This window comes from Amyelois transitella, chromosome 26, assembly GCF_032362555.1.
Source record: "Amyelois transitella isolate CPQ chromosome 26, ilAmyTran1.1, whole genome shotgun sequence".
In the NCBI taxonomy this organism is placed as follows: domain Eukaryota; kingdom Metazoa; phylum Arthropoda; class Insecta; order Lepidoptera; family Pyralidae; genus Amyelois; species Amyelois transitella.
Window position 1 is genome coordinate 1,364,742 of NC_083529.1, and position 25,808 is coordinate 1,390,549.

The window sequence follows — 25,808 nt, forward strand, 5'->3', positions numbered from 1 at the left end:
AGCCAAACAGCTGAATGTGGCCTATCAGTTTTTTCAAGACTGTTGTATCTGTCTACACCACAAGTGATATAGACGTGATTATATGTTTGTAGCGGGAGCGATGATTCGGCTCGACCGCCACCAAAGGGAAGATCTTCCGCCAGGCTAGGTGTTATGCCTGGGGAACCGCGGCTCCAACGATGTTGTGTCGGAGGTTGTATATATAGCTCCAATCCATGAAATCTCTGAAATCGCGATTTGGGTTCTTCGCTGCTATTGGTTGAGCGCGTCAATTTCTTCGAGATGATTGACAGTTGTTGTGAGATTGGATGTTGTGACGAGTGGCGTAGAGATGGCGCCACATGTTAAACCAAATTAAATGGTGAAAACGTTGGTGTAAAAACTGTTGCACCTAAGCAGAAAACATCTTGACATCCAGTATTCCTGAACCTGAGCTATCTGAGTATGTAAGAAAAAAATCTATCTAGCTGAGTAGGTGAGAAAATAAAAACAATTCTACCACAAAAACAAAATAAGAATCATTTGTCTTACGACTCTTGGACTAAGATAACTGCATACACGCACGATAACACAACTTACGGTCAACACGCAGTTTACCGGCGAGTGGGCCAGTGTTGGAACGTGTTTCTGTCTGAGGTAAGATTTACCGGTTTTTACCGGTTTTTCTTTTTTTTTTTGACTGCCAAACATATTTTCATAATAAATTTAGATGCCGTATCTTCGATCAATAAATGTTCTTAGGTCTTTATAGTGACTCTATACTAACATTCGAATTGCGAGCGTTTTGTTTTCAAGGTGAAACAGGTGATATCATTTTGTTGATTATTTTGTAGAGACAAATGAATATTGACACGAAGAATTTTGAGACTATTTCTTAAATTTTTCTTACATGACAAGTTGATAATATAGACGGATCAATATCCATTTTGGAAAATTATCACTTAATCTATCTAAACGAAAACAAGGCGACGCATTTTAGATGTTTGTCGCAGGTTTATAATCTCTATATATTAAGTTCTTTGTAATTTATTTATCAAAATATTACAAAATATTCACAACAGCTTCGTCAACATCAAGGTAATACAAAATAGAAACAAACAAATACATTTAATCAAAAATACCACCCCGGACTGCACCCGGCTCAAAAGTACCCATTAAACTTGCCGCATTCCCTCTTTGGATAGATATGGAGATATATTATTAAGTTCTTGTCTGACATAATAAAAAAAATCCTAGTCTAGACTGGATTTCCCATATTATTGTCTACAGCATTGAATCTTTCTTAATGTATATAATATTATTTTTATTGTGTATGTTAAAATCTTGGTTGATAAAGATATCTTACCATGTAAAGTCATGATATATTTATTTAACAACATAACTTAATAAAAAGTAAAAAAAAATATATTTAAGCTCACTCTTTATTACATTCTTTACAAAATAATATTATTTGATAGTTGTAGCAATATAAACTTACTATTACCTGTCTTTACTTATCATTCACATTTATGAAAATAATTGTAAGAACAGAGTTAAATAACAAAGTGAGTGAAATAAAAACAATATTTAACTTAATTGCAAAATGAAAACTTACTTAAATTTTGCATTGCATTACAATTAAGATTACGATTTTAATTATGTTGGTGGAAAAAGGTAACGTCATAAAATACTACCTTATAAAAGTTTATAAATAAGCAGAAACTTTTAAAAGTATACATACCTCATTTATTACATTACGGTATATAACTGACTGACCCGAGTGGCACTAAGTGCATGACTAAAGTACAACTTTTCTTTCTTATTAGTTTTAAACAGATGATGATATGTTTATCTTTATCAAAGTCCACTTGTAAGTATCTGACGAACATAAACATTAACAGACTGACATATTTTTATCTCTAGATTTTACACCTGTCTGCATCAAAATTTAAAGGACAAGGTTCAAAGTCTGATGAAGATTAGTTTTAAAGCTGGTTCACAATATAACCAATATTCTTTGTTTATTTGTTTGTAATATCTTTATTGTAGTAACAAGAAAATAGTACATAGTTATAAAAGAAACAAATCACTTGCAATGGTGGACTTATCCCATGAAGGGATCTATTCCAGACAACCGACACACAATAAAGGAACTAGATAATTAAGTAAAGTTCTCCTGGGGTAACCTTTTTTAGTTGGCCCAATCTCCTCATACACAATCCTCTCCTATACAAACTACTTCCTTTTCTTGTTAAATTTTCATTTTGATAATGGATCTTTCATTCCTGATAGTATATGGAACTATGTGACAACATCTCTAAAACATTACACGCCATCAAGTAACACAGCGAAGATTCTCACTTTCAAGTTTCTACTAATCGGATCATCATCATCATGGCGGCCTTTTGAGACTCCAGTCTTGGATATAGGCCTCTTCCCTCTTCTTCTATTCTTGGCAGTCTTGTGCCCAACTTATCCAGTCTTCGTGCCGTCTGATGTCGTTTGGGCAGCGCTGCGGTGGTCTTTTTTTTTACGTGTGGAAAGACCTTCGTCTTCCCGTCCGGCTACGGGAAGCCGGACGGGTTATGTGGGGCTACCGCTTCGTTGCCAGGAGTGTGAGCTGCCCTCGCTCATGTTCCTGACGCGGCGGCCGCTTCCACGGCGGCTTCCTTCCACTCCCACTTGTGTCCGTTTGGGTAGAGAGAGGGAGAGAGATACATTGGACGATTTTTACTCGGAGGTATCCGTTTTTCTGACAATTAACTAGATTTAATTTAGTGAAACGACATTTCACTGACTATTTTAGTAAGTAGGCCAGCAGGGTGACCCGTCGGCCTGAGGTGGTCTGCCGTAACATACATAGAACGTACTCCAAATCGCTGGAACCGAGGTTCTCCAGACAACTCTTAGCCTGGCGGAAGATCTTTCCTTTGTGGCGGTCTAGCCCCAATCATCGCTCCTGCTTCAACTCTCTAAGCTTCATTGGTCCATTCTCATTATAGGTATCCTAATTCTTTTTATCAGGACAAGAGAAGGATCACAAATTCAAAGCCATGGAATTTTGAACTTGATTTTCAGATTCCTGCCCTGTAGTACCTATGTAGACCAGTCTTTATCCACTTGTTGACAGAACTATTCAAAGTCCAAAGATTCAACAAAAATATAAAGAGTCACGGTGCTATTAAGCCCAATTTTTGATGTTTCTACTTAGACAGACGTCCAAACGTTTTGGAGTAACTTCTATATAGTTTGAGCCAGTGAGTTTGACAATGATCGCCTGTGTATCCCCTACATCATTTAGTGAAGGTCAGTTAATTTCATTTTGGCGTGTGGGTGACGAAACTATTTGGTGTCAATAATATAGTCTAAGTCTGACTATATTTTATACTACTATTACTAGCTGTGTCCGCGACTTCGTCCGCGTGGGATAGTTATTTTGGGCATCATTGAAGCCCTCAAGGATGAATAATTTTCCCCGTTTTTTTTTTCACATTTTCCATTATTTCTTCGCTCGTAATAGTTGCAGCGAGATGTTAAAGCCTTCCTAGATAAATTGTCTATTAAACGCAAAAAGAATTTTTCAATTCGAACCAGTAGTTCCATAGATTAGCGCGTTCAAATAAACAAACAAACTCTTCAGCTTTATAATATTAAGTATAGATGTAGTCTAGCTTATGATGATTAGGTATACAAAGACCGAACGACGTACAAACATTGCAAATCTGTATAATTTTAGGCCTTGACAATGATCGCGTGTGTACTTGCCTCCTGTATCAGTTAGTGAAGGTCACTAAAGTTCATTTTGCCATGTCGCGGTTGGGTTGCGTAATTACTGTTCTGTGTCAACAGTTTAATGTCTGCCTACGTACGTTTTGTTATTCTTTGCAGATTTATTTATTACTAGCTGTGCCCGTGACTTCGTCCGTGTGGAATAGTAATTTTCGGCATCATTGAAGCCCTCAAGGATGAATAATTTTCCCCGTGAATGTTTCCCATAATGGGAAATGTGAAAAAAAAAATGTTTTTCCCATTTTCCATTATGTCTTTGCTCCTTATAGTTGCAGCGTGATGTTATATAGCCTAAAGCCTAAAAAATGTAATTAAGCCTTCCTTGATAAATGGTATATTCAACGCAAAAAGAATTTTTCAATTCGAACCAGTAGTTCCTGAGATTCAAACAACAAACAAACAAACTCTTCAGCTTTATAATATTAGCATAGATACCTACCTATATTTATTATTAATTATTTTTCTATCATTTCAATGGCTTCAAACTGTGGGATGGGACTTTCATCGAGACAAATACAATTTTTATTTTTTATTTGGAAAATACATACACATAATCACGCCTATACCTTGCGGGGTAGACAGAGCCAACAGTCTTTAAATTATTTTGGGGTTATTGACATATCAACAGCCTCTTAATGTGTTAAATATTACATTTTTTTTTTGTTGTTGGCTTCAAAGCTCAAGATTCAATTAAATAGGTAAGTACAGCATTTGTAATAATTTACATTCTTTGGTTTCTTATAAAAAGTGAAATTTTGGTCACTTCTACCGGCGGTATTTTTGATGATCTAGATTTTGAGGGGTTTTAATATAAGTATTTCAAAATAAAAAGAAAACCTATTTATCAAAGCAAAGACGAAACCTCTGAAAGAATTTCATGGCAAAGGAACAGATTTTTTATAACAACGTAAGTTTGAATACTATCCGATGCTGACAGAGGAAAACATCGTGAGGAAACCTGCACATTCAGGCAACTGGATGTGTAACCATGATCGATCCAAAACGGGTTAGGTACCCCTGCATAGGTTGCGGAGGTCAGACGGTAGTCGCTTCGTGTAAAAACGTGACCCACCCAATCCACGATCCATGGTCAAAGGCATACCCCGGGCTCCTCTCCAGAGTGGTGAGGATGCAACCGGGACTAAAGCCAGGAGGAAGAATAAGCAATTGCTACGAAAGAATATTTCGATATTATCTACTAGTCAGATTTACAAGTAGCATTTAAAGAATTTTTGAAAAATAACTTATTATGGTGCCGTGTGGTTCCCGGCACCAGTACAAAAAAAAATAGGGCCACTCCATCTCTTTCCCATGGATATCGATGAAGACGACTAAGGGCCTATCCCTTTACTTACAAACTTGGGATTCTTTTTTTAGGCGATGGGCTAGCAACCTGTCATTAACTGAATCTCAATTCTATCATTAAGCCAAATAGCTGAACGTGGCCATTCAGTTTTTTCAAGACTGTTGGCTCTGTCTACCCCGCAAGGGATATAGACGTGACCATATGTAAGTATGTAACTTATTATGAATTCATAAATTCTACGTTAGCGCAGTAACTGTCTGTTTTATGCTTAACTGTTATTAGTTAATTGCATACAAACCCGTAAGCAATGATAATTTGATGCAAGAACGACTATTCTGAACCTAACCCGCCATCTTGGATCTTTGTAATTGGAATGGCTTATATTTTACACAGTTACAAATCTCCTATTAACTTATTCTTTCACCTGGATCCAGGTTAAATCCACACCTCTAAAGTTGCGCCTTTTGAAATCTTCTTCTACACATGCATAATTAATCTTTCCCATGGATGTCGTAAAAGGCGACTAAGGGATAGGCTTATAACCTTGGGATTGTTCTTTGTGGCGATGGATATGCTTAATACTGTCACTATTTGAATCTAAATTCTATCATGAAGCCGAACAGCTGAACGTGGCTTATCATCAGTCGTTCAAGACTGTTGGCTCTGTCTACCTCGCAAGGACGTCTGTGTTTGTAGGAATGTATTTATTTACAATTGTACTTGTCATGACATGACTGACATTTATATAATATGACTACCTCGTAGTCATACCTAGGTATATAAACTTTATGAATATACAGAAAACATTGTCATCGCCGTGTGATTTCCCGCACTTAAGAATAGAACAACTCAATATCTACTTTTCTAATGAATTACTATGGGATAGTCAGCATATTGAGTAGGTCTGAGAATCGGCCAACATCCATTTTTCATACCCCTTAGTGATAAGGGTTAACCCTTAACATTTTTTAACTAGAAATTACTTAAAAATTATTTATATAGCAAAACAACGTTTTCAACGGGACAGCTAGTAATCTATACTAATATTATAAAGCTAAAGAGTTTGTTTGTTTGCACCAGTACAAAAAAGAATAGGCCCACTAGATAACTTATACTAAGGGATAGACTTACAAACTTGGGATTCTTTTTTTAGGCGATGGGCTAGCAACCTGTCACTATTTGAATCTCAATTCTATCATTAAGCCAAATAGCTGAACGTGGCCATTCAGTCTTTTCAAGACTGTTGGCTTTGTCTACCCCACAAGGGATATAGACGTGACCGTATGTATGTATGTAGTTTGTTTGTTTGTTTAGGATTAAGATTATCTATTAGTATACCTACCCCATCGTATGAGCATCGGGTATCTTTATATTTGTTATCGGCCGCCATTGTAAACAAATAAGATTATTTTTTTAGATAACGAGCGACCTTTGATCTACACGTAAGCTAAAGTCTGGAATACTAAGTAAGATACATAAGGTTGCCGTGTAGTTTCCGACATTTAAGAATAGAACCACTCCATATTTTTACTATGGTCGTAAAAGGCGGCTAAGGGATAGGCTGATGTACTTGTGATTTCTCTTGTAGGCGATGGGTTAGCAACCTGTCACTATTTGAATTTCAATTCTAGGCTATATTTTATTCTGGGTCTTCAGCTACCTACATAGCAAATTTCATCGTTATCGGTTCAGTAGTTTTTGCGTGAAAGAGTAACAAACATCCATACTGACATACAAACTTTCGCATTTATAATATTAGTTGGATTTCAACTCAACTTTGGAGTCAACATATAGATACAATATACTCGTACATACCTAATCCTACTACTATTATAAAGGCGAAAGTTTGTATGGATGTATGGATGTTTGTTACTCTTTCACGCAAAAACTACTGAACCGATTACCATGAAATTTGGTATGTAGGTAGCTGAAGACCCAGAATAACACATAGGCTACTTTTTATCCCAGAGTTCCCGCGGGATTGATAGGGTTTCCTTTCCATGCGGACGAAGTCGCGGGCGGCCTCTAGTAACCAATATATTTTAAACAGCGGTCAATGTCACAGGCGCAAGACGCGATTGCTCAATTTTACAGTTAGGTTATTAACATCCGCCCGTGACTCCGTTCGAATGTAAATTGTATGTGTTATTTATTTATTTACTAATTTATGTACACAGAAAACATCGAGACTGATAAACACAAGAAACAAAATTACGTAGGTTCTGCTTATTTATTCTATACAGAATGTGTTCTTCTTATAAAGAAGCTAATTACTCTTGAGTTTTAGGCGATGATGGGCTAACAACTTGTCATTATTTAAATCTCAATTCTACCTTAAGCCGTACAGTTCAAAATGGCCTGTCAGTTTTTTCAAGATTGTAGATAGGCTCTCTTTACCCCGCAAGGGATATAGACGTGATTATTTGTATGTATGTATAGTTTCATCTCAACATAGGTACATATACTTACGTCTATATCTCTTGCGGGGTAGACAGAGTCTTGAAAAAACTGATAGGCCACGTTCAGCTTTTTCTTGGCTTGATGATAGAATGGAGCTTTGAATGGTGACAGGTTGCTAGCCCATCGCTTAAAAGAAGAATCCCAATCTTATAAGCCGATTCCTTAGTCCCCTTTACGACATCCGCGTGAAAGAGATGGAGTAATCCTATTCTTTTTATTATTTACCGAGTTACGTGACTCTAAATTACTGTCCCAATTTAAAAAAATTATTAAAAATTATTACCTTTCCAAGCCTTGCTAATTTGGTAAATATTGTACATATTTTATGTAAGTTTATTATTTTGTATTTATATATGTATTTTATTATATTTTGTATATGTACTTATTTGTTTATTTATGTCTATTATTAGTTGTGTGAGTGGAGTACACGCCTGTCACCCTTTCCATCATGTCTCCTATCTCGGGTCTGCTGGAAGAGATTTCTTTTGAAATAAGCAGAACCTTTGTAATTTTGTTTCTTGTGTTTATCAGTCTCGATGTTTTCTGTGTACATAAATTAGTAAATAAATAAATAAATAAATTGCTACCGGGAACCACACGGCACTTACAACAACTATACAAAATAACTTTGAGACCTGTGATTCTGCCAAAATATGGAAGATTCCTAAAGTTGCAAACAGGTCAGGGGTTTATCGTGGTGTGCGGTCACCGCTGCCAACATAAATGTAGTCACCTAAGTAACCAAGTATATTTAGATAATTATCATTAAGACCTCAAAAATCATCTACGATGACTGTAACCGTATAAGTGCCGTGTGGTTCCCGGCACCAATACAAAATAGAATAGGACCACTCCATCTCTTTCCCATGGATGTCGTAAAAGGCGACTAAGTGATAAGCTTACAAACTTGGGATTCTTTTTTAGGCGATGGGCTAGCAACCTGTCAATATTTGAATCTCAATTCTATCATTATGCCAAATAGCTGAACGTGGCCATTCAGTCTTTTCAAGACTGTTGGCTCTGTCTACCACGCAAGGGATATAGACGTGACCATATGTATGTATGTATGACAATAACCGTCAAAAAGACGCACCCCCGACTCTTTTCCAGAGAGGTGAGTTGAGGATGTACTTGTACCAGGAGAAAGAATGGTTATATCAAAAATATATGTATATAAAAATCTTCTCTTGAATGTGTGGATGAAGCGAGAGAAGTATGCAAAGATCGTGGCAAGTGGAAAGGTGTAATCTCTGCCTAACACTCCAAGAATATGGATTTTATGTAAATACCTATTCTTCTCCGTACGTCCGATGACAATGCTGCAGTGTAGTTTGTAACGCCGCTTCTTCTACACATGCGCTTTGGAAGTGGTAGTAGTTATAATGAGATTTAAGTGATGTGACGTCAATAAGTGATACCTTGTATCCAATTTTGAAAATAAATCTATTCTACATACATACATATGATCACGTCTTTATCCCTTACGGGGTAGACAGAGCCAACAGTCTTAAAAAGACTGATAGGCCACGTTCAGCTGTTTGGCTTAATGATAGAATTGATTTTCAAATAGTGACGGGTTGCTAGCCCATCGCCTAAAAGAAGAATCCCAAGTTTATAAGCCTATCCTTTAGTCGCCTTTTACGACATCCATGGGAAAGAGATGGCGTAGTCCTATTCTTTTTTGTATTGGTGCCTGGAACCACACGGTATCTATTTTAAAATAATAAATCTATTATATTCTATTCTCTCTCAGCCATGGGTCGAGTATTGACAGTATTGGCCGTAGCGGCGATTGGAGCTGGTATATGGTATGTCTTCCAATGCTGTGACGCTCCTCAAGTGCCCAAGCTTGACCTGGATGAGTGGTGGGGACCTAAAGACCTGAAAGGAAGGACTGATGCCAGTATACGACCATTCCACGTGAAGTTTGACGAAGCGGTAAGTATCACAGCCGATAAAACAGAACACTAGCTTAGTGATAAATCCGCCATTGTAACCTCATAACTTGTCTTTTACGTAGTATTTTCATTTTTGAGAATATTTTTTTATAAATAAATAAAGAATATATATTTTTTCTATCTCTCTCTCTCTAAGTGACGTGACGTCACTTAACTAATTAATGTTTAGAACAGTCATCCAAAATAAACTTAGTTACATCAATCGCAAACGGAAGGTGTATTATTTCTTCACTGTCTTTCATATTCGAGAGATTTCATAGAACGAGTTTTGCTTCTTTTACGCTTTTGGGGAGTTAAATATTAATTACCCATAGTTATTCTTCTCCGCTAATTAAAACTTCTTTTTCAGTTAATACAAGACCTAAAAAGCCGCCTGAAAAATCACCGTCCCTTCACGCCTCCTCTAGAAGGCATCGGATTCGAATACGGCTTCAACAGCAAGACCATAGAGACCTGGATTCAGTACTGGGCTGAGAAGTACAACTTCACTGCCAGGGAGAAGTTCTTGAACCAGTTCCCTCAGTTCAAGACTAATATCCAGGGTCTTGATATCCATTTCATTAGGGTTACACCTCAGGTATGTTATTAAACTCATTGGAGATAAGTAATATTGTCACTTTATTGCTAAGCCCTTAACATTTTCAAAACGTTCCATACATACATACATACATATGGTCACGTCTATATCCCTTGTGGAGTAGACAGTCTTGAAAAGACTTAATGGCCACGTTCAGCTATTTGGCTTAATGATACAATTGAGATCATTTGGATCTCAATTGTATCATTAAGCCAAATAGTGTCAGGTTGTCAAAGCCTGAAGTGACAGGTTGCTAGCCCATCGCCAAGAAAAAAAAAAATCCCAAATTTATAAGCCTATCCCTTAGTCGCCTTTTACGACATCCATGGGAAAGAGACGGAGTGGTCCTATTCTTTTTTGTATTGATGCCGGGAACCACACGGCACGGTTGCATTAATCTGACAAATAAATCTTTATGCCTCCAGGTGCCCCAGGGCTTCAAAGTGGTACCAATTCTGCTGATGCATGGGTGGCCAGGTTCCGTTCGGGAATTCTACGAAGCCATCCCGTTCCTCACACAGCAGAGGCCAGGGTACGACTTCGCGTTCGAAGTTATTGTCCCCAGTCTACCTGGATATGGATTCTCTGATGTAAGAAACAAGTAATTCTTCTTTTACCGGCATTTTTTTTTTGCATTCTTCTTTTTTTCTTTTTTTTATATAGAAACATGTCACGTCTTAATCTATTGTGGACAGAGGCGGTCTCGGATAAGACTCGAAGGCAGCGGCTTTTAATGATAGAACTGAAAATATGATTAAATATCACCTAAAAAGCAGGTACCCATCGACGCATCTCTTCCTACGATAACATTTCGTACACCTAATCTTGGAAATTTTTGCCAACTAAAAATCTTAGCTCTTTAAAAAAAATATCACCTTACAGAATCTCAAATTTATGGACCTTTCGCTTTAATTGCTTTTAAATAAATACATAAGGGACAAATTACACTGATTGAGTTAGCCTCTAAGTAAGTTCGAGACTTGTGTTACGAGATACTAACTCAACGATACTATGTTTTGTAATATATACTTATATAGATAAACATCCAAGACCCAGGCCAATCAGAAAAAGTTATTTTCTCATCATACCCTGGCCGGGATTCGAACCCGGAACCTCCGGTGTCACAGACAAGCGTACTACCGCCGCGCCACAGAGGAAATGTGTGTGATGGAATTGAAATATTAATATGATTGAATATCATCTAAAAGAATCCCAAATTTAAAGACCTTTTGCTTCAATTACTTTTACAATCTAACTAGAATAAAAGTGATGTTATTAAGAAGAAGAGTTAATGAAGTTATAGAGAAGTCTTAACATACCTTGAACCGTCAGAATGTGAGTCACCTTTTACAAATCCTAATTCCTTCCAGGGTGCAGTCCGCCCAGGTCTCGCTGCTCCTCAGACAGCCGTCATCTTCCGCAACCTGATGCACAGGCTGGGCTTCAAGAAGTTCTACGTCCAGGGTGGAGACTGGGGCGCACTCATCGCTTCCTCCATTTCTACTCTGTTCCCAAATGAAGTGTTGGGGCATCACACTAACATGGCTGTTGTTCAGGTAATATGCTTCACATACATACATATATATATATATATATATATATATATATATAACCGAAACCGCAGAGCTTGCATGAAGAGAGTTATGAATGTGGATGAAGAGAAGGAAGTATGCAGAGATCGTGGCAAGTGGAAAGAGGTAGTCTATGCCAACCCCTCCGGGAAAGAGGCGTGATTTTATGTATGTATGTATGTACATACATATAACGTAAAAGACGACTAAGGGATAGGCTTACTAAATATTCTTTTTTTTAGGCGATGGGCTAGCAACATATATTCGAATATCAATTCTATCATCAAGCCAAAAAGCTGAACGTGGTCTATCAGTCTTTTGAAGACTGTTGGCTCTGTCTACCCCGCAAGGGATATAGGCGTGATTATATGTATGTATGTACTAGAACTGGTTCGAATTGAAAAATTATTTTTGTGTTGAATAGACCATTTATCGAGGAGGGTTTAAGGCTATATAACATAACACTGCAACTATTAGGAGCGAAGAAATAAAAAAATAAAATTATTCATCCTTGAGGCCTTCAATCAATGATGCCCAAAATAACTATTCCAAGCGACGAAGTCGCGGGCACAGCTTGTTTATTATACCTATATTTGTTTTAAAAATCGTAAAACATTTGTAAAAAGCAATCCTTTGAACACTGTTTTTAGTCTAATAAGTTTTTAAACTCATCACATTTACGCGTCAATAACTTTGTTTACCGTTACCTAGAGAAGAATAGAAACATTATCACCACGTAGAATAGAGAGAGAAAGAGCTACTGTATCTTGTTGTATAATTTGAACAGGTCAACGACTTGGTTCCGTGACGACTCAGTGATTATTTAAAACCTAGTCCAAGGGACAGACCGCTTGTTATTGTATCATATTAATAATATTTTTATTAGAGACCTATTTTTGTTTGTAAATTACTTATGTATTTGTTCCAATTTTGATTTATATCATCAATGCGAAAGTGATTTTGTCTTGGTAGACTAATATTCAGATAGTCTAACGCCTTTTCTTAGACTATAATTTACATTTTCCCGTGGTTTTGCTTTGGTAGGAGTCTCCGAATATGAATGGAGTTTATTTTGTATACTTTTTTTTTTTGGTAATTTATGTAATCCTACATGCATACATGTTATCACGTCTTTATCCCTTACGGGGTAGACAGAGCCAACAGTCAGTAAAAAGTAGAATAAAGATATAAATACTTAATTATGCTCTTTAATACATACATACATATGGTCACGTCTATATCCCTTGCGAGATAGCAGAGCCAACAGTCTTGAATAGACTGAATAGCCACGTTCAGCTGTTTAGCTTAATGATAGAATTGAGACTCAAATAGTGACAAGTTGCTAACCCATCGCCTAAAAAAGAATACCAAGTTTATAAGCCTATCCCTTAGTCGCTTTTTACGACATCCATGGGAAAGAGATGGAGTGGTCCTATTCTTTTTTGTATTGGTGCCGGGAACCACACGGCTCTTTAATAACATGAACATTACTCACATACGTTTGTATTTATATTTTCAGACCAACTGCAACTATCTGAAGCTATTCATTGGCTCCATCTTCCCCTCGCTGGTGGTAGACCCAAGTTTGGCTGACCGCATGTACCCACTGTCCAACTTCATTTCTTACGTGTTAGAAGAGTTTGGGTACTTCCATCTGCAGGCAACTAAGCCTGATACTGTTGGTAAGCTAACATGTCAAATATTGTAGAAACCTAAGAAGCAAAATCGTAAATGATACAAATTGGAGGCAGAAATTTACATACATACATATAATCACGTCTACATCCCTTGCGGGTTAGACAGAGCCAATAGTCTTAAAAAGACTGATAGGCCACGTTCAGCTAATTTGCTTTAAGATAGAATTGAGATTCAAATAGTGACAAGTTGCCAGCCCATCGCCTAAAAGAAGAATCCCAAGTATATAAGCCTACCCCTTAGTCGCCTTTTACGACATCCATGGGAGAGAGATGGAGTGGCACTAATTGAAAAAAAAAATTATTAGAAGGACGCAGAAATTTTATACCTAAAAAGATAGATATGTATGAAGCAAAACACCTTCGAAGTTAAAATGCATATACTTAACTATATCACAAACTCCGTTACGCACGACATTCTTAAAGTAATCCTACTACTATTATAAAGGCGAAAATTTGTATGGATGTATGGATGTTTGTTACTGTTTCACGCAAAAACTACTGAACCGATTACCATGAAATTTTGTATGTAGGTAGCTGAAGACCCAGAATAACACATAGGCTACTTTTTATCCCAGAGTTCCCGCGGGATTGATAGGGTTTCCATGCGGACGAAGTCGCGGGCGGCCTCTAGTTAATGTATAATTGAATGACTGAAACATGTAAAGTACTATTTCACCTAATGCATCAAATATGTACAAAAACCGAACTATTATCATAGTTTTTGTATTAAACGTGGGATTATGATTAATTTACAAATAATGATAGGAAACCTAAAACTAGCTTGGGCAATGACTCATTGGTGACAACGACTTTTCTCATTTCAGGAACGGCCCTAAACGACTCCCCTGCGGGACTCCTCGCTTACATAGTCGAGAAGTTCTCCACGTGGACCCGTTTGGACCACAAGAAGAAGCTCGATGGCGGTCTCGAATTCCGCTTCACCAAAGACCAACTGATTGACAACCTCATGCTGTACTGGGCGCCGAAGTCTATCACCACTTCGATGAGGTTCTACGCTGAGAACATGAGCGATAAAACGAGGAATATGAAATTGGAACAGTAAGATATCATTATCTATTTCTTAAGAGTTTGCGTTTTATTGAATACGTTATTTTATATATGACTAGCTGTGCTCGCGACTTCGTTCGCGTGAAATAGTTATCAAGGGCATCATTGAAGCCCTCAATGATGAATAATTTTCCCCGTTTTTTTTTAATTTCCATTATTACTTTGCTCCTAAAAGTTGCAGCGTGATGTTATATAGCCTAAAGCCTTCCTCGATAAATAGTCTATTAGACGCAAAAAGAATTTTTCAATTCGAACCACTAGTTCCTGTTCCAAACAAACAAACTCTTCAGCTTTATGATATTAGTATAGATTGTAGATGAGGTATTTTCTGCGTTAGTTTTTAGCCTATTAGAATAATCATTATACATCATAGTGAAGGTTGAGGAAAGCCTAAAAGATTGAAGAAGTAAAAAATAATCTTAAATATTATTGATCAATAATCCCCAAGCCGTTGACTCTGAAGTTTTATTCAATTTTTTTACCACATCCTGTTTATTATCAGCGGAGCAGACCCCAAAAACCAACAGTTAAAATTTCAATCGGGGATAAGTTAAGATGCCAAAATGTATTACTTGAGATCTACAGTTTTTTGGAACCCGTGGATCTATGCAACAATTTCGAAGTAAATTCTTCATCCATATAACAGCGTAGTTTTCACGAAAATATCATTTTACAGTGCCGTGTGGTTCTCGGCACTAATAGAAAAAAGAATAGGACCACTTCAACTCTTTTCCATGGATGTCGTTAAAGGTATAGTCGATGGGCAAGCAACCTGTCACTATTTGAATCTCAACTCTATCATTAAGCCAAACAGCTGAACTTGGCTTATCAGACTTTTCAAGACTGTTGGCTCTGTCTACCTCGTTAGGTTAATAGATTGTATGTATGTATGTATCTTTATATTTTTTTTCAGATTCCATAGTTAGCAATCTATGTAACACTTTAGATGTAAATTCTTCATCACAACAAGTAACAAGTTAATCCATTCGGCGTATTTTTGAAACAATTCTTATTTTTATTTCCAGGATAAAGACGCCAGTCCCCACATGGGCGCTCCAGGCTAAGCATGAGCTGTTCTACCAGCCCCCGAGCTTCTTGAAAGTGAAGTATACCAACCTTTTAAACACAACAGTTTTGGACGACGGCGGCCATTTTCTAGCTTTTGAACTACCGCAAATTTTCGCCGAAGACGTGTTCAAAGCTGTGAAAGCCTTCAGAGAGTTTCACGTTAAGAAGAATAAGACTGAACTGTGATTTGGTTAAGTTTTTTTAATAAAGTTTATTTTTTACTTTTTAATTAGTACTACGTTTTATTTGTTCAACCTTATATTAAAAATCTTTTTTTTTTTGTTGTAATCAATAAACTCAAAATCTATTGAAGCTATTTTTATGAAATTTGAAAAATATTGAAGCGCTTTTTATAAATGATGTAAAAGATGTAGTCTCTGCCTTATCCCGCTAAGAAACAGTATAACTTAGCATGTATGAAAACTGGCATAGAGATAAGCATAAACTAAACTTCAATTATTGTCGTCTAATTAGTTGATTATTTTTGTAATTACATTGAAGCATGCAACCCAATTATATGTGAGCACAACTTTTGTAAAAATAAATGAAGAGTTACCCGGTAGAAAAAATAAACGATGAATTATGAGATGGACATAGGGTAAGGGTACCTACTTTTATTCGGGCAGAGACTGGGTTAAAAAATCTATTACCTCAAAAGTTGGTGACTACCGTGGCTCTGGTAAGTATTATCACGCCAAATCTACGTCGTAAAAGTCACCCTATTTTTTGCGCTATCTTCGCCTCGTTTTTGACAAGGCACGTGTCGCTGCGTTGGTTGTCAAATTAATTCTAACACATTAGGATCGACGAGGGTTTAATACTATTGTGGATGGTAAGTGTGGCATTTATTAATATTTGAAGTTATTTTATCAGTTGTGGGATGATTTCATTTATTTATTTATTACTTTTTGATCTGGAGGATTCATTCATAACCTAGCTCAGCAAAGAAATTAACCTATTAAGTATATATTGTGCCAAACATGCCAACGATGTTTAGCTTTTGGTAGCAGCTTCAGTTCAGTACAGTTTCTCATTCGTATATATTTTATTGCTTTGCTTATAGATTTTATTGCTATTAATCTCATGGGAACAGAAGGGATTCCCCGATAATAAATTAAATAAAAGTACAATGATGTCTAGCAGGTTACATGCATGACGATATTTTTGTGTACCATAATTAAGTACGTTTTTTTAGTTTATTTTTTAAATTCTTTACAATGACAAAATAAAAAAAAAGAGTGAAACATTATTTGAAATTTTTGCATAATTGTAGTAGAAGTAAAAGTGTGTGACTTGTAGTAGCCATATATAAATTTTAAAAAAGTAACTTTCCCTTTTCAAGTCTTCCCACTCTACCAACACTGTTCCCTACAATATTGTTTACCCTAAATGCAAATGAATTAGACAGCGAGCGACGTCGCGGCGCGTGCCTAGTCTCACTCACATACTAATATTGGATTAACCTTATCACATTGGAGCAGATTAATTCGAATTATTTGTTCAATAGCCAATTTGGGGTGGCGACCTCTTATACTAAGTAAATATTAAAGTTAATTTACATTTGATTTCATAATGTTGAGAGGAATTTATAAAAAAATAAAAAAGGCGAAATGACAGAAAATACCTTAAGGTCGGCAAATATTTAGCGTTAATTACTTAAACTTATTGTATTCAAGATTTTTATTACAACAATTATTAAAAATATAACAATTATTACTAAGAATAAATTCTCGTCAACAAGTTAAATAAAAAATGTAGGTTAATTTATGTTAATACATTTATTTAATCACTAAATATAATAGTATCGTAAATACAACTAAGTATGTCACTAATAATAACAAGAGATCATTTAAATACGATTAATACACTATTTACAATGAAAATAATATCAACACTATTACTTGTTCTTGTAACTTCAGAAAAGAGGTTGAACAATTAAAAATCCGTCACCTTCATACAAATTATATCAGGAATATCCCTTTATTTATTATCTTTTATATCTTTCTCTTTGGCATTTCCGGTTTTTCCATCAACATTTTGAGCTGGAGCAATCATCAGTAAATTGTTCCCATTTCTATCAGCCAAGCTCCTAAACGGAACATTAGGCCGCCATCTTGAATTAAAATAATACTGATTCCGCAAAACCCTTAAATGTTCTTTGCCGAAGTAAAAATCTGATCTTTGTGTCAAATTCCTCTGAAAATTCCGTTTCAGTTCTTCATTTTCTTCATTGCCATATTTTTGATCAGTTTCATGAAAGATTTTGTGTTTAGGACCGTCATCTTCGAAGTATGGCCTTTTTAGTCGGAGTCTCCTAGACTGAGGACTTAGTGGTGGCTCACATTTGATAGCGAGATTTACTGAATTCTCTTTGTTCATAGATAGACCATGGTTCTTCTGCCATTCTAGTACTTCGCATAGGAGGCCTATGTACCTAAAAAATAATTTTGCTAAGTGGATTGGATAGTCTATATATGTAAAAATCTATCATGGAAATAAAAATGAAAAATATGAATTTCTCAATTGACTTATTATTTCATACGGTATTATAATGGCTGAAATTCGACATGAAACCAACAGTTTTAAATTTAGAAGATGAGAGAGATTCAACGCTCTCATTTTAAACTCCTTATTAATCAGTAAATTTTTTAAATACTAGATAAACTTATTGTGTATAGGTTATATCGGAGTAAAGTTTCTATATTTTTAACATGAAGAAAGAAATATCAGACAATGAACTCTGGGCTAAATAACATATGAGTGCAGTGGACAACTGGGAACATGCAAACATTAGAAAGATAGAGGTATTTCATACCGATAATAATATAGGGCTAACAATCTATTCCGCTGAGAATATCAAAATTATGGTTTATTCCACTTTTTGTCACCTGGGTGAATTGGTATATTTTTCAAAATTGTCACCCTTAAATATATCTATGCAAGTATTCAAAAAAATTCTAAAGCTGTACCTTAGATTAGCAGAAACCTGTAGTTAGAGATCATAGGATCTCACGCTTATACCATTTCTTCTCTGGAAGATGATCAGTCTCCTACCAGCCTTAGACGCCTTAATATAAAGGAAGTTAAAACGTTCTTTACTTACCTTATAGCCATCCTTAGGATCTCATTCTTGGACAATTTCTTATCCGGGGGGTGGGTTGGCACCAATCTCCTCAACTCTGCGAAGGCTCCACTAACATTCTGCTGTCTCCAGCGTTCTCGGCAGTTCGTGAACAGCTTGCGAGGTGGACGGAGGAGGCAGGAGTTGAGGGATGGAAGGTCCTCTGAGTGATTCTGTGAGAGATGAGTTAGTATTGAAGGTAAGTCTAAGGCAAGTGTAAGGTAGATTCAGATTCATTTATTGCAAGTCACAAGTTTGAAGATGACACAAAAGTATTAAGTAAAATGGCACTCTGCAGGGGCATAGCAAAAACTAGTTGTCATTTAATGTTTATATAGTCCTATATCCCTTGCGGGGTAGATAGAGCCAGCAGTCTTGAAAGACTAAATGGCCACGTTCAGCTGTTAGGCTTAATGATAGAATTGAGATTGTAGTAGTGATAGGTTGCTAGCCCATCGCCTAAAAGAAGAATTTCAAATTTATAAGCCTATCTCTTAGTCGCCTTTTACGATGCCTATGGAAAAAAGATGGATTGGTCCTATTCTTTTTTATATTGCTGCCGGAAACCACACGGCATATTTTCATAAGATGGATTATAACTGCTAACAGTTACCTGAACACTCCTGATTTGCCGATCATCATCGCTGTCTGGTAGACAGAAGTCATCACTCAACATCTCACTGTCTGGTTCCTCATCAGAACAGGACTCCTGGTCTGACGCCATGGAGGTGACGTACACTGTAGCAAGCAGAACAAACTTTAGTTTTTTTTTTTTTTTTCATGATGCCTAAGAAAAACCAGCGTTACGGTCGTGTTGAACCACAAAAAATGCTTAAGGGGACTATTTTAGTACAAAAAAATTATTTTAAGTGAAATTTTTGTTATGTTCCAATGTACCATATAAACATTTTTCTTTCTTTCTTGTAAAGTAACACATTACTTACTTCACTAGGTATTTTTCTTACTGATAGTTTGGGACATATGAGATCAAATACCTTTACGCCAACTCATCAAATAATGCAATCTTGCCATTAAAACCCCAAATTATAACTTACATCCTCACAACTCTGGACAGAAGCATTTTTTATACATACATACATATGGTCACGTCTATATCCCTTGGGGTGTAAACAGAGCCAACAGTCTGGAAAAGACTAAATGGCCACGTTCAGCTATTTGGCTTAATGATAGAATTGAGATTCGAACACTGACAGGTTGCTAGCCTATCGCCTAAGAAAGAATCCCAAGTTTGTGAGCCTATCCCTTAGTCGCCTTTTACGACATCCATGGGAAAGAAATGGAGTGGTCCTGTTCTTTTTTGTATTGGTGCCGGGAACCACACGGCACTTTTTATACCACCATTTAAACCCCTCCGTGCGCCCTTCTTGCCATTTTGAGGGCATCATGGGATCGCAGGCATTTCACCACGATGCCCTCTGGCTGCCCGGCGCTTCTGTGCCAGGAATCTTGCTGTAATGGGCGACCAGTAAGTTGCTGAACGCCCTTTCCATCCCAGGGTCGGGAAGTGACCCTAGTGAGGCAGTAGGCGCGAACGGTAAAGTGCACGCCTTCTACCTTCTTCTGGACAGAAGCCTGTGCTGTTTGGCTATGATCCTGGATTTGGTGAGTCAGGTTTTTATTTGAAACCACTCCTATCTGCACCCTTGGAAGGGGAACATAATATTGGATCATATCCGTTTTTTCTGAATCTATAAGCTGTATTTTTTTGTAGTCCTGGGCTTTCGCTCATTGTACCTATATAAAACCCAGAGTTGGTATTTATACATGACTAGCTGTGCCCGCGACTTCGTCCCCGTGGAATAGTTATTATGTGCATCATTGAAGCCCTCAAAGATGAATAATTTACCCCGGTTTTTTTTCACATTTTCCATTATTTCTTCACTCCTAATACTCGTAGTTGCAGCGTGATGTTATATAGCCTAAAGCTTTCCTCGATAAATGGTCTATTAAACACAAACATAATTTTTCAATTCGAACCAGAAGTTCCTGAGATTGGCGGGTTCAAACAAACAAACAAACTCTTCAGCTTTATAATATTAGTATAGATAAACTAAAATAATAACCACGTTTATTTATATGAACATCCGCTGATAAAAATATCCTGCTGATTATTATAATGTAACATTCTTGTTACAATACTATTTTATATTGAGGTTTTGGGAAGGACCGGTGATGATAAAATTATGCAGGTAGAGGTGCGTCGATGGTCGAATCGGTGTGGTGGTTAAAATGCGTGATACGCAGAAAGGCCTAGGTTCGGATCCCACCTCGGCCATTACTATTTTCAAAGTACCAATGACTACGTTCATAGTTATGTTGGTACATTACTAACCAATGCCCTTACGGTGAAGGAAAACATCATGAGGAAAACTGCACATTCAGGCAACTAGATGTGTCAGCGTGATCGATACAATACGGGTTAAGTTCCCCTGCAATGGTTGCAGAGGTCAGATGGAAGACGTTTAGTGTAAAACCTGACTCACCCAATCCAGGGTCCATGGTCAAAGGCTTACCCCAGGCTCCTCTTCAGATGGTGAGGATGCAACCGGGACTATAGTAGTTCCTATGAGAACTTATAACATGACTAGCTTATGCCTGCGACTTCTTTCCCGTGGTGATGGTTATGGGTGGGGTTTTATACCGATGGACGACATAAACTATTTAAATTTTTTTCAATAACTATATTGATCAAGAAGGAGATTTTGCTTTACAAGTTTTAATTAAGAATTTTTTAAGGACGTATAGTATATTTTTATTTTAAGTATGGAATCTAAAATATAATAAAGGAGCATGTGTAATTCGCTTGCAGTTTATAAGATATAATAAATTATACTAACCACTACTTCCCGATATGTCCGTTATAGTTGGCATAAAAACAATATTAGCACACACAACGCAAAAAAACAATTTTCAACAAATTTTAACAACACTAATGTTTTCACTACAGCATCCGAAAAGCGACTGAAGGTTATTAGCGTATTTTTTAAATTTCGAAGGGTGTCAGCATTGTATTCTGATTGGCTGGGATTGGAACTGAAACCGGCCAATGGGAGCTTTAGGGCGGAGTGTAGTAGGGATTTCCCTTTTGTTTTATTTCCATGAAACACTATTAAAGCTTATCAAGTACAGAGTATATTTTCAGTCTGTCTCATTTTTTGTTACTGAGTAAAAAAAATGAGGATATTCTAAATTTAAACTGTTTTTTTTTAATATTTTTGTTAGAACGCGTTTTCTTTCTCTGCCTATGATTTTGGTTATTATTTTTTTGGATAGGATATTAGACGTGCTGCCATAATCAATCGACGATGATACGTTGATAGAACTCTTGAAATTTTATAGGAATAACCGTTCTCCTACGAATAAACATTCGTACCTAGATGCGGAATGTGTGGATATGTGTGTGTGTGTAACTCTTTCACGCAAAAACTACTTTCATAAAATTTATAGAGATTTAAAAGGTGGACGAAGTCGCCAAAATTTTTTTGAGTTGATATGCCTACCTAGATAATACATTTCATGTCGCTAAGTATAACAATAAAAATATATAAGGGTAACCAAAAATAATCCCATGCAACATAAATTGTTGATAACGAAACATTACTTGCAAACATTTTTGTTCTTAATTTTACCGTACCTTGCATACCTACCAAATACATATTTATACAGGATGTCTGGTAAATCGTGTAACATATTAATGAACATAGTAAATCATGAACACGCTTATTTTAAAAAAAATATAAAATCAACAAAATACTTAGTAGTTTAAAAGATAAAAATTGTGAACAAATTCTTCTAATGTTTGAACACCATACGCTCACTTCGCGCATCTAGCGAGACAGCTGTCGATTCGTTATTTGAATACGCGCCGCCCGCGTGATTTCCACTCTTCTTTTTTGGATAAATAGGACAATTTTAAACTCTCCATTTTTTTTTTTTTCTAATTATTTATTATGAGTATCAGATACTGACTGCACCCTTTCAATATGTAACGTGATTTACCAAACACCCTGTATAGACAAGATAGCCTTATCTTAAATTCTTTTCGCCCCGAAATAAAGTAATAATTGTAATCTTATTACTATAATAAAATTATCTTTATTTTGATAATCTCTTTACGATTGTTAGATGCACCTTAAGCGGCGCAGTAATATTTTATTTCCATTTTGACAAATCTAAATAACTACTAATGTAGGTATTTTTTTATTTGATATATTAATTAACTGGTCAAAAAATATAAATGTTTGCACAATTGTTTTTAGGCAAAAAATAATGAGAGGAATTTTTGTTTTATCATTTCATAGGATACTTTTTAGTTTACTGAAACTCAAATTTGCAATTATGTACTGCTGCTAAATTTTGATTCACAGTTTTCACGAAAGTATTATTACGCTCATGGTAGGTAATATAGCTAGGTGTGTATAATATATATAGGTGTGTAATATAGCAGCATAATTATAAACAGTACTTTTATTATAATCTACAAACAGACAATTGGAAGTACACTAATCCAGTCTCGAGCCCGAATCTTCCCTCCCGCTATAACTTCAAGAAAACTAAACTGAAATAAAAAAAAAACTAATACCCCAATGGTTAATTTAATAGTCACATTCCGTCATATTCCAGTCAATTATTACTAATTACATTTGTATTTGATAAATGCGTATTTTCATTTGATAACAGCAGTAACGACGCGACACCATACAAACTCACACGTGTATTTTGATAGCAATTCTATTTATTTATATCTGTTACCAATTCATACGTGCAGAAGAAAAAATATAAATTGACTCTTATTGCGATACAAATAAAGTTTAATAAATGTTTTTATGATTACACGTTTAAAGTGGTAAAAATTAAGATAGCGAATTAAAAACCCGTCAGTGTAGTTTAATTGCGTTGACAAAAGTGTTGTATTTAATTTAGTGGTGTGATCAAAGATTCGCGGTATTTTGGTGTCACGATCATCGCGGTATTTCTATTGTCATTGTGAATTTCGGTTTAAATTTGGAACTGGAGGTTAATCGGTATATTGATTTGTTTTTTTATTTTTAATAGCTTTAACAAACCAGCATCATATAGGTAGATTCTTATATTGTGGAAAATTGGATGGAATTAAGATGTATGTTGCAAGTTATTTTTTTTTTCAAGTAAATAGTAAAAATGATAATTTTCAGCTGTTACATTCAATGTTGCAATTATAAAATCTCAAATATTACAAAAAATCTAGCATTTCAAAATTTCTAATTTACCAAAAAACCGGTGTATTTTAATAAAACGGTTAAAAAATACAATATTCATTGGCGAGAGTCAAAAATAGAAAAACATTTTACCTATAAACAATCCTTTCTTTATTTTTTACCGCGGGGATGATTGAATCTGTGCAGTTTTTTAAAAGTACATTTCTATTCATCATCCGTTTTTTTTAATTACGAAACCTTAATAATGTTCACATAAAACACGTGTGGAAATCGTGTTCTGTATATTTTATCGACAGTACCTACCAACATATGAGGACAAACTAGTTTGTTATGCTATGCAAATGTCGGGTAAATAATTATAAATCTTTATTTCTTATATTATAGACACAAAATTTTAAAACAGAACTTTTTAAACTACTTACAATCCTGTAAATAAATAACTACTTACATACCTTTATTATCTTTTAATTTTTTAAAATACATAGGTAAGTGAAGAGTGACAAAATTCTTTCTTTCTTTCTTTTCTATATTATGGCTTCCACCGGACTTTCGGTGATTCTGCAAATGTCATGGTTTGAAGAGACACAACTGACAAAATTATATTATGCTTTTGAATTCTTTGACAATCACCATAAGAGGTGTACTTTAACCATTTTATTTTAATTGGTGTAAATAAATAAATTTAAAAAAAGAGAAATAAATGACTGACTGATATATCAACGCCTTTTACGACATCCGTGGGAAAGAGATGGATTGGTCCTTTTCTTTTTTATAAGGGTGCCGGGAACCAAACGACATTCATTTGTTTATCCCTCTTGAAATTTTGTAGGTAACCTAAATTTAACAAGGTCACAGATTTTTTACACAAAAACACTTCCGTCTGACCTCCGCTAGACCAGAACCTAGCTTAGGTCAGGTTTTTTATTGTTCATTTGTCTTTACCTGTTTTTCCTAAGTCTTGGAGATACTTTAATTAAAATTTGGAATGGTTCTTTTATAGTCTAGTGAAAATCACAAGGCTAAAACAATGTATTAATTTATAAACCTATATATGTACATCAAGGAAAATAAAAATAAAACTTAAAATAAAGAGAAATTCAGTACAAGGGCAGTAATTATTTCTAGATGAATTTCTCCAAGCAGGACAAACTAATAACCAATGTAACATTACTTAATGAAATTTATGCAAAAACTAGTCATTTCTATTTTGTATCGAAGACAATGATGTGGTGATTAAAGATCTCGCACTGAAATGTGTATAAGGAAATATGTATATCATCATGTATCCTAAAAAAATCCTATTAAGTAAAAAAAACTTTTAACTATGTATAAAATATAATTTTGTACCTTAGTACGTATTGATGTGACTGTTTGAAAAAAATTGTTGAAACTTATTATGTTGTGAATCTCAGGGGGTGTAGACGTAATTATACATATTATTGAGTTAGTTTTTACCGTAATCAGTGTAGGTACACACTCCACACTGATTACGGTCCTAAAACGACGTCAACTCAAGAGTTCACAAGTCTCACTCACTTAGTGCATAAATATTTCCCCCTTGGCTTTAAAATAGTTTTTTCTAGGTAATGTTATTGAAGTTAGAGTATTATTAGGGACTAGCAGTGCCCGCGACTTCGTCCGCGTGGAATAGTTATTTTGGTCATCATTGAAGCCCTCAATGATGAATAATTTTCCCCTTTTTTTCACATTTTCCATTATTTCTTCGCTCTTAATAGTTGCAGCGTGATGTTATATAGCCTAAAGCTCTTAATAAATGGTATTTTCGACGCAAAAAGAATTTTTCAATTCGGACCAGTAGTTCCTGAGATTAGCGCGTTCAAACAAATAATATATAAATATGGAGTGTGAACGAGAGGAACATAAAAAGACCCATTGCATTTGTAAGTAACGTAATTGTATCGACTAAATAGTATTGAGAGTTATTGTTATTTTTAAATGTCACTATAGAGAATGTATTACAATTAAAACATTTAA

The 25,808-nt window shown here is 35.6% G+C and overlaps 3 protein-coding genes across 5 annotated transcripts in view; 2 read left to right on the forward strand and 1 right to left on the reverse strand.

The window, feature by feature from the left end:
- Positions 1-482: 482 nt before the first annotated feature.
- Positions 483-15,702, forward strand: LOC106136015 (juvenile hormone epoxide hydrolase). The gene is made up of 8 exons (XM_013336444.2): positions 483-636; positions 9,288-9,472; positions 9,842-10,069; positions 10,495-10,659; positions 11,440-11,625; positions 13,160-13,322; positions 14,162-14,396; positions 15,431-15,702. The coding sequence occupies exons 2-8, from the start codon at positions 9,290-9,292 to the stop codon at positions 15,657-15,659; spliced, it is 1,389 nt and encodes a 462-aa protein (XP_013191898.2). The 5' UTR covers positions 483-636; positions 9,288-9,289; the 3' UTR covers positions 15,660-15,702.
- Positions 15,703-17,219: 1,517 nt separating this feature from the next.
- Positions 17,220-21,664, reverse strand: LOC106136012 (uncharacterized). The gene is made up of 4 exons (XM_013336441.2): positions 21,453-21,664; positions 19,208-19,332; positions 18,577-18,767; positions 17,220-17,907 (listed from the first exon to the last, which is right to left on the reverse strand). Exons 1-4 carry the CDS (start codon positions 21,484-21,486, stop codon positions 17,454-17,456), a joined length of 804 nt encoding a protein of 267 aa, XP_013191895.2. The 5' UTR covers positions 21,487-21,664; the 3' UTR covers positions 17,220-17,453.
- A 1,614-nt stretch (positions 21,665-23,278) lies between these two features.
- Positions 23,279-25,808, forward strand: part of LOC106136019 (uncharacterized) — a 29,309-nt gene continuing 26,779 nt past the window's right edge. Inside the window, exon 1 of one of the 3 annotated variants that reach the window (XM_013336448.2) lies at positions 23,279-23,639. The gene's annotated coding sequence lies outside the window, so the exon portion shown is untranslated. The remainder of the gene's footprint in view (positions 23,640-25,808) is intronic. The other 2 variants (XM_013336449.2, XM_013336450.2) reach the window with 2 other exon arrangements.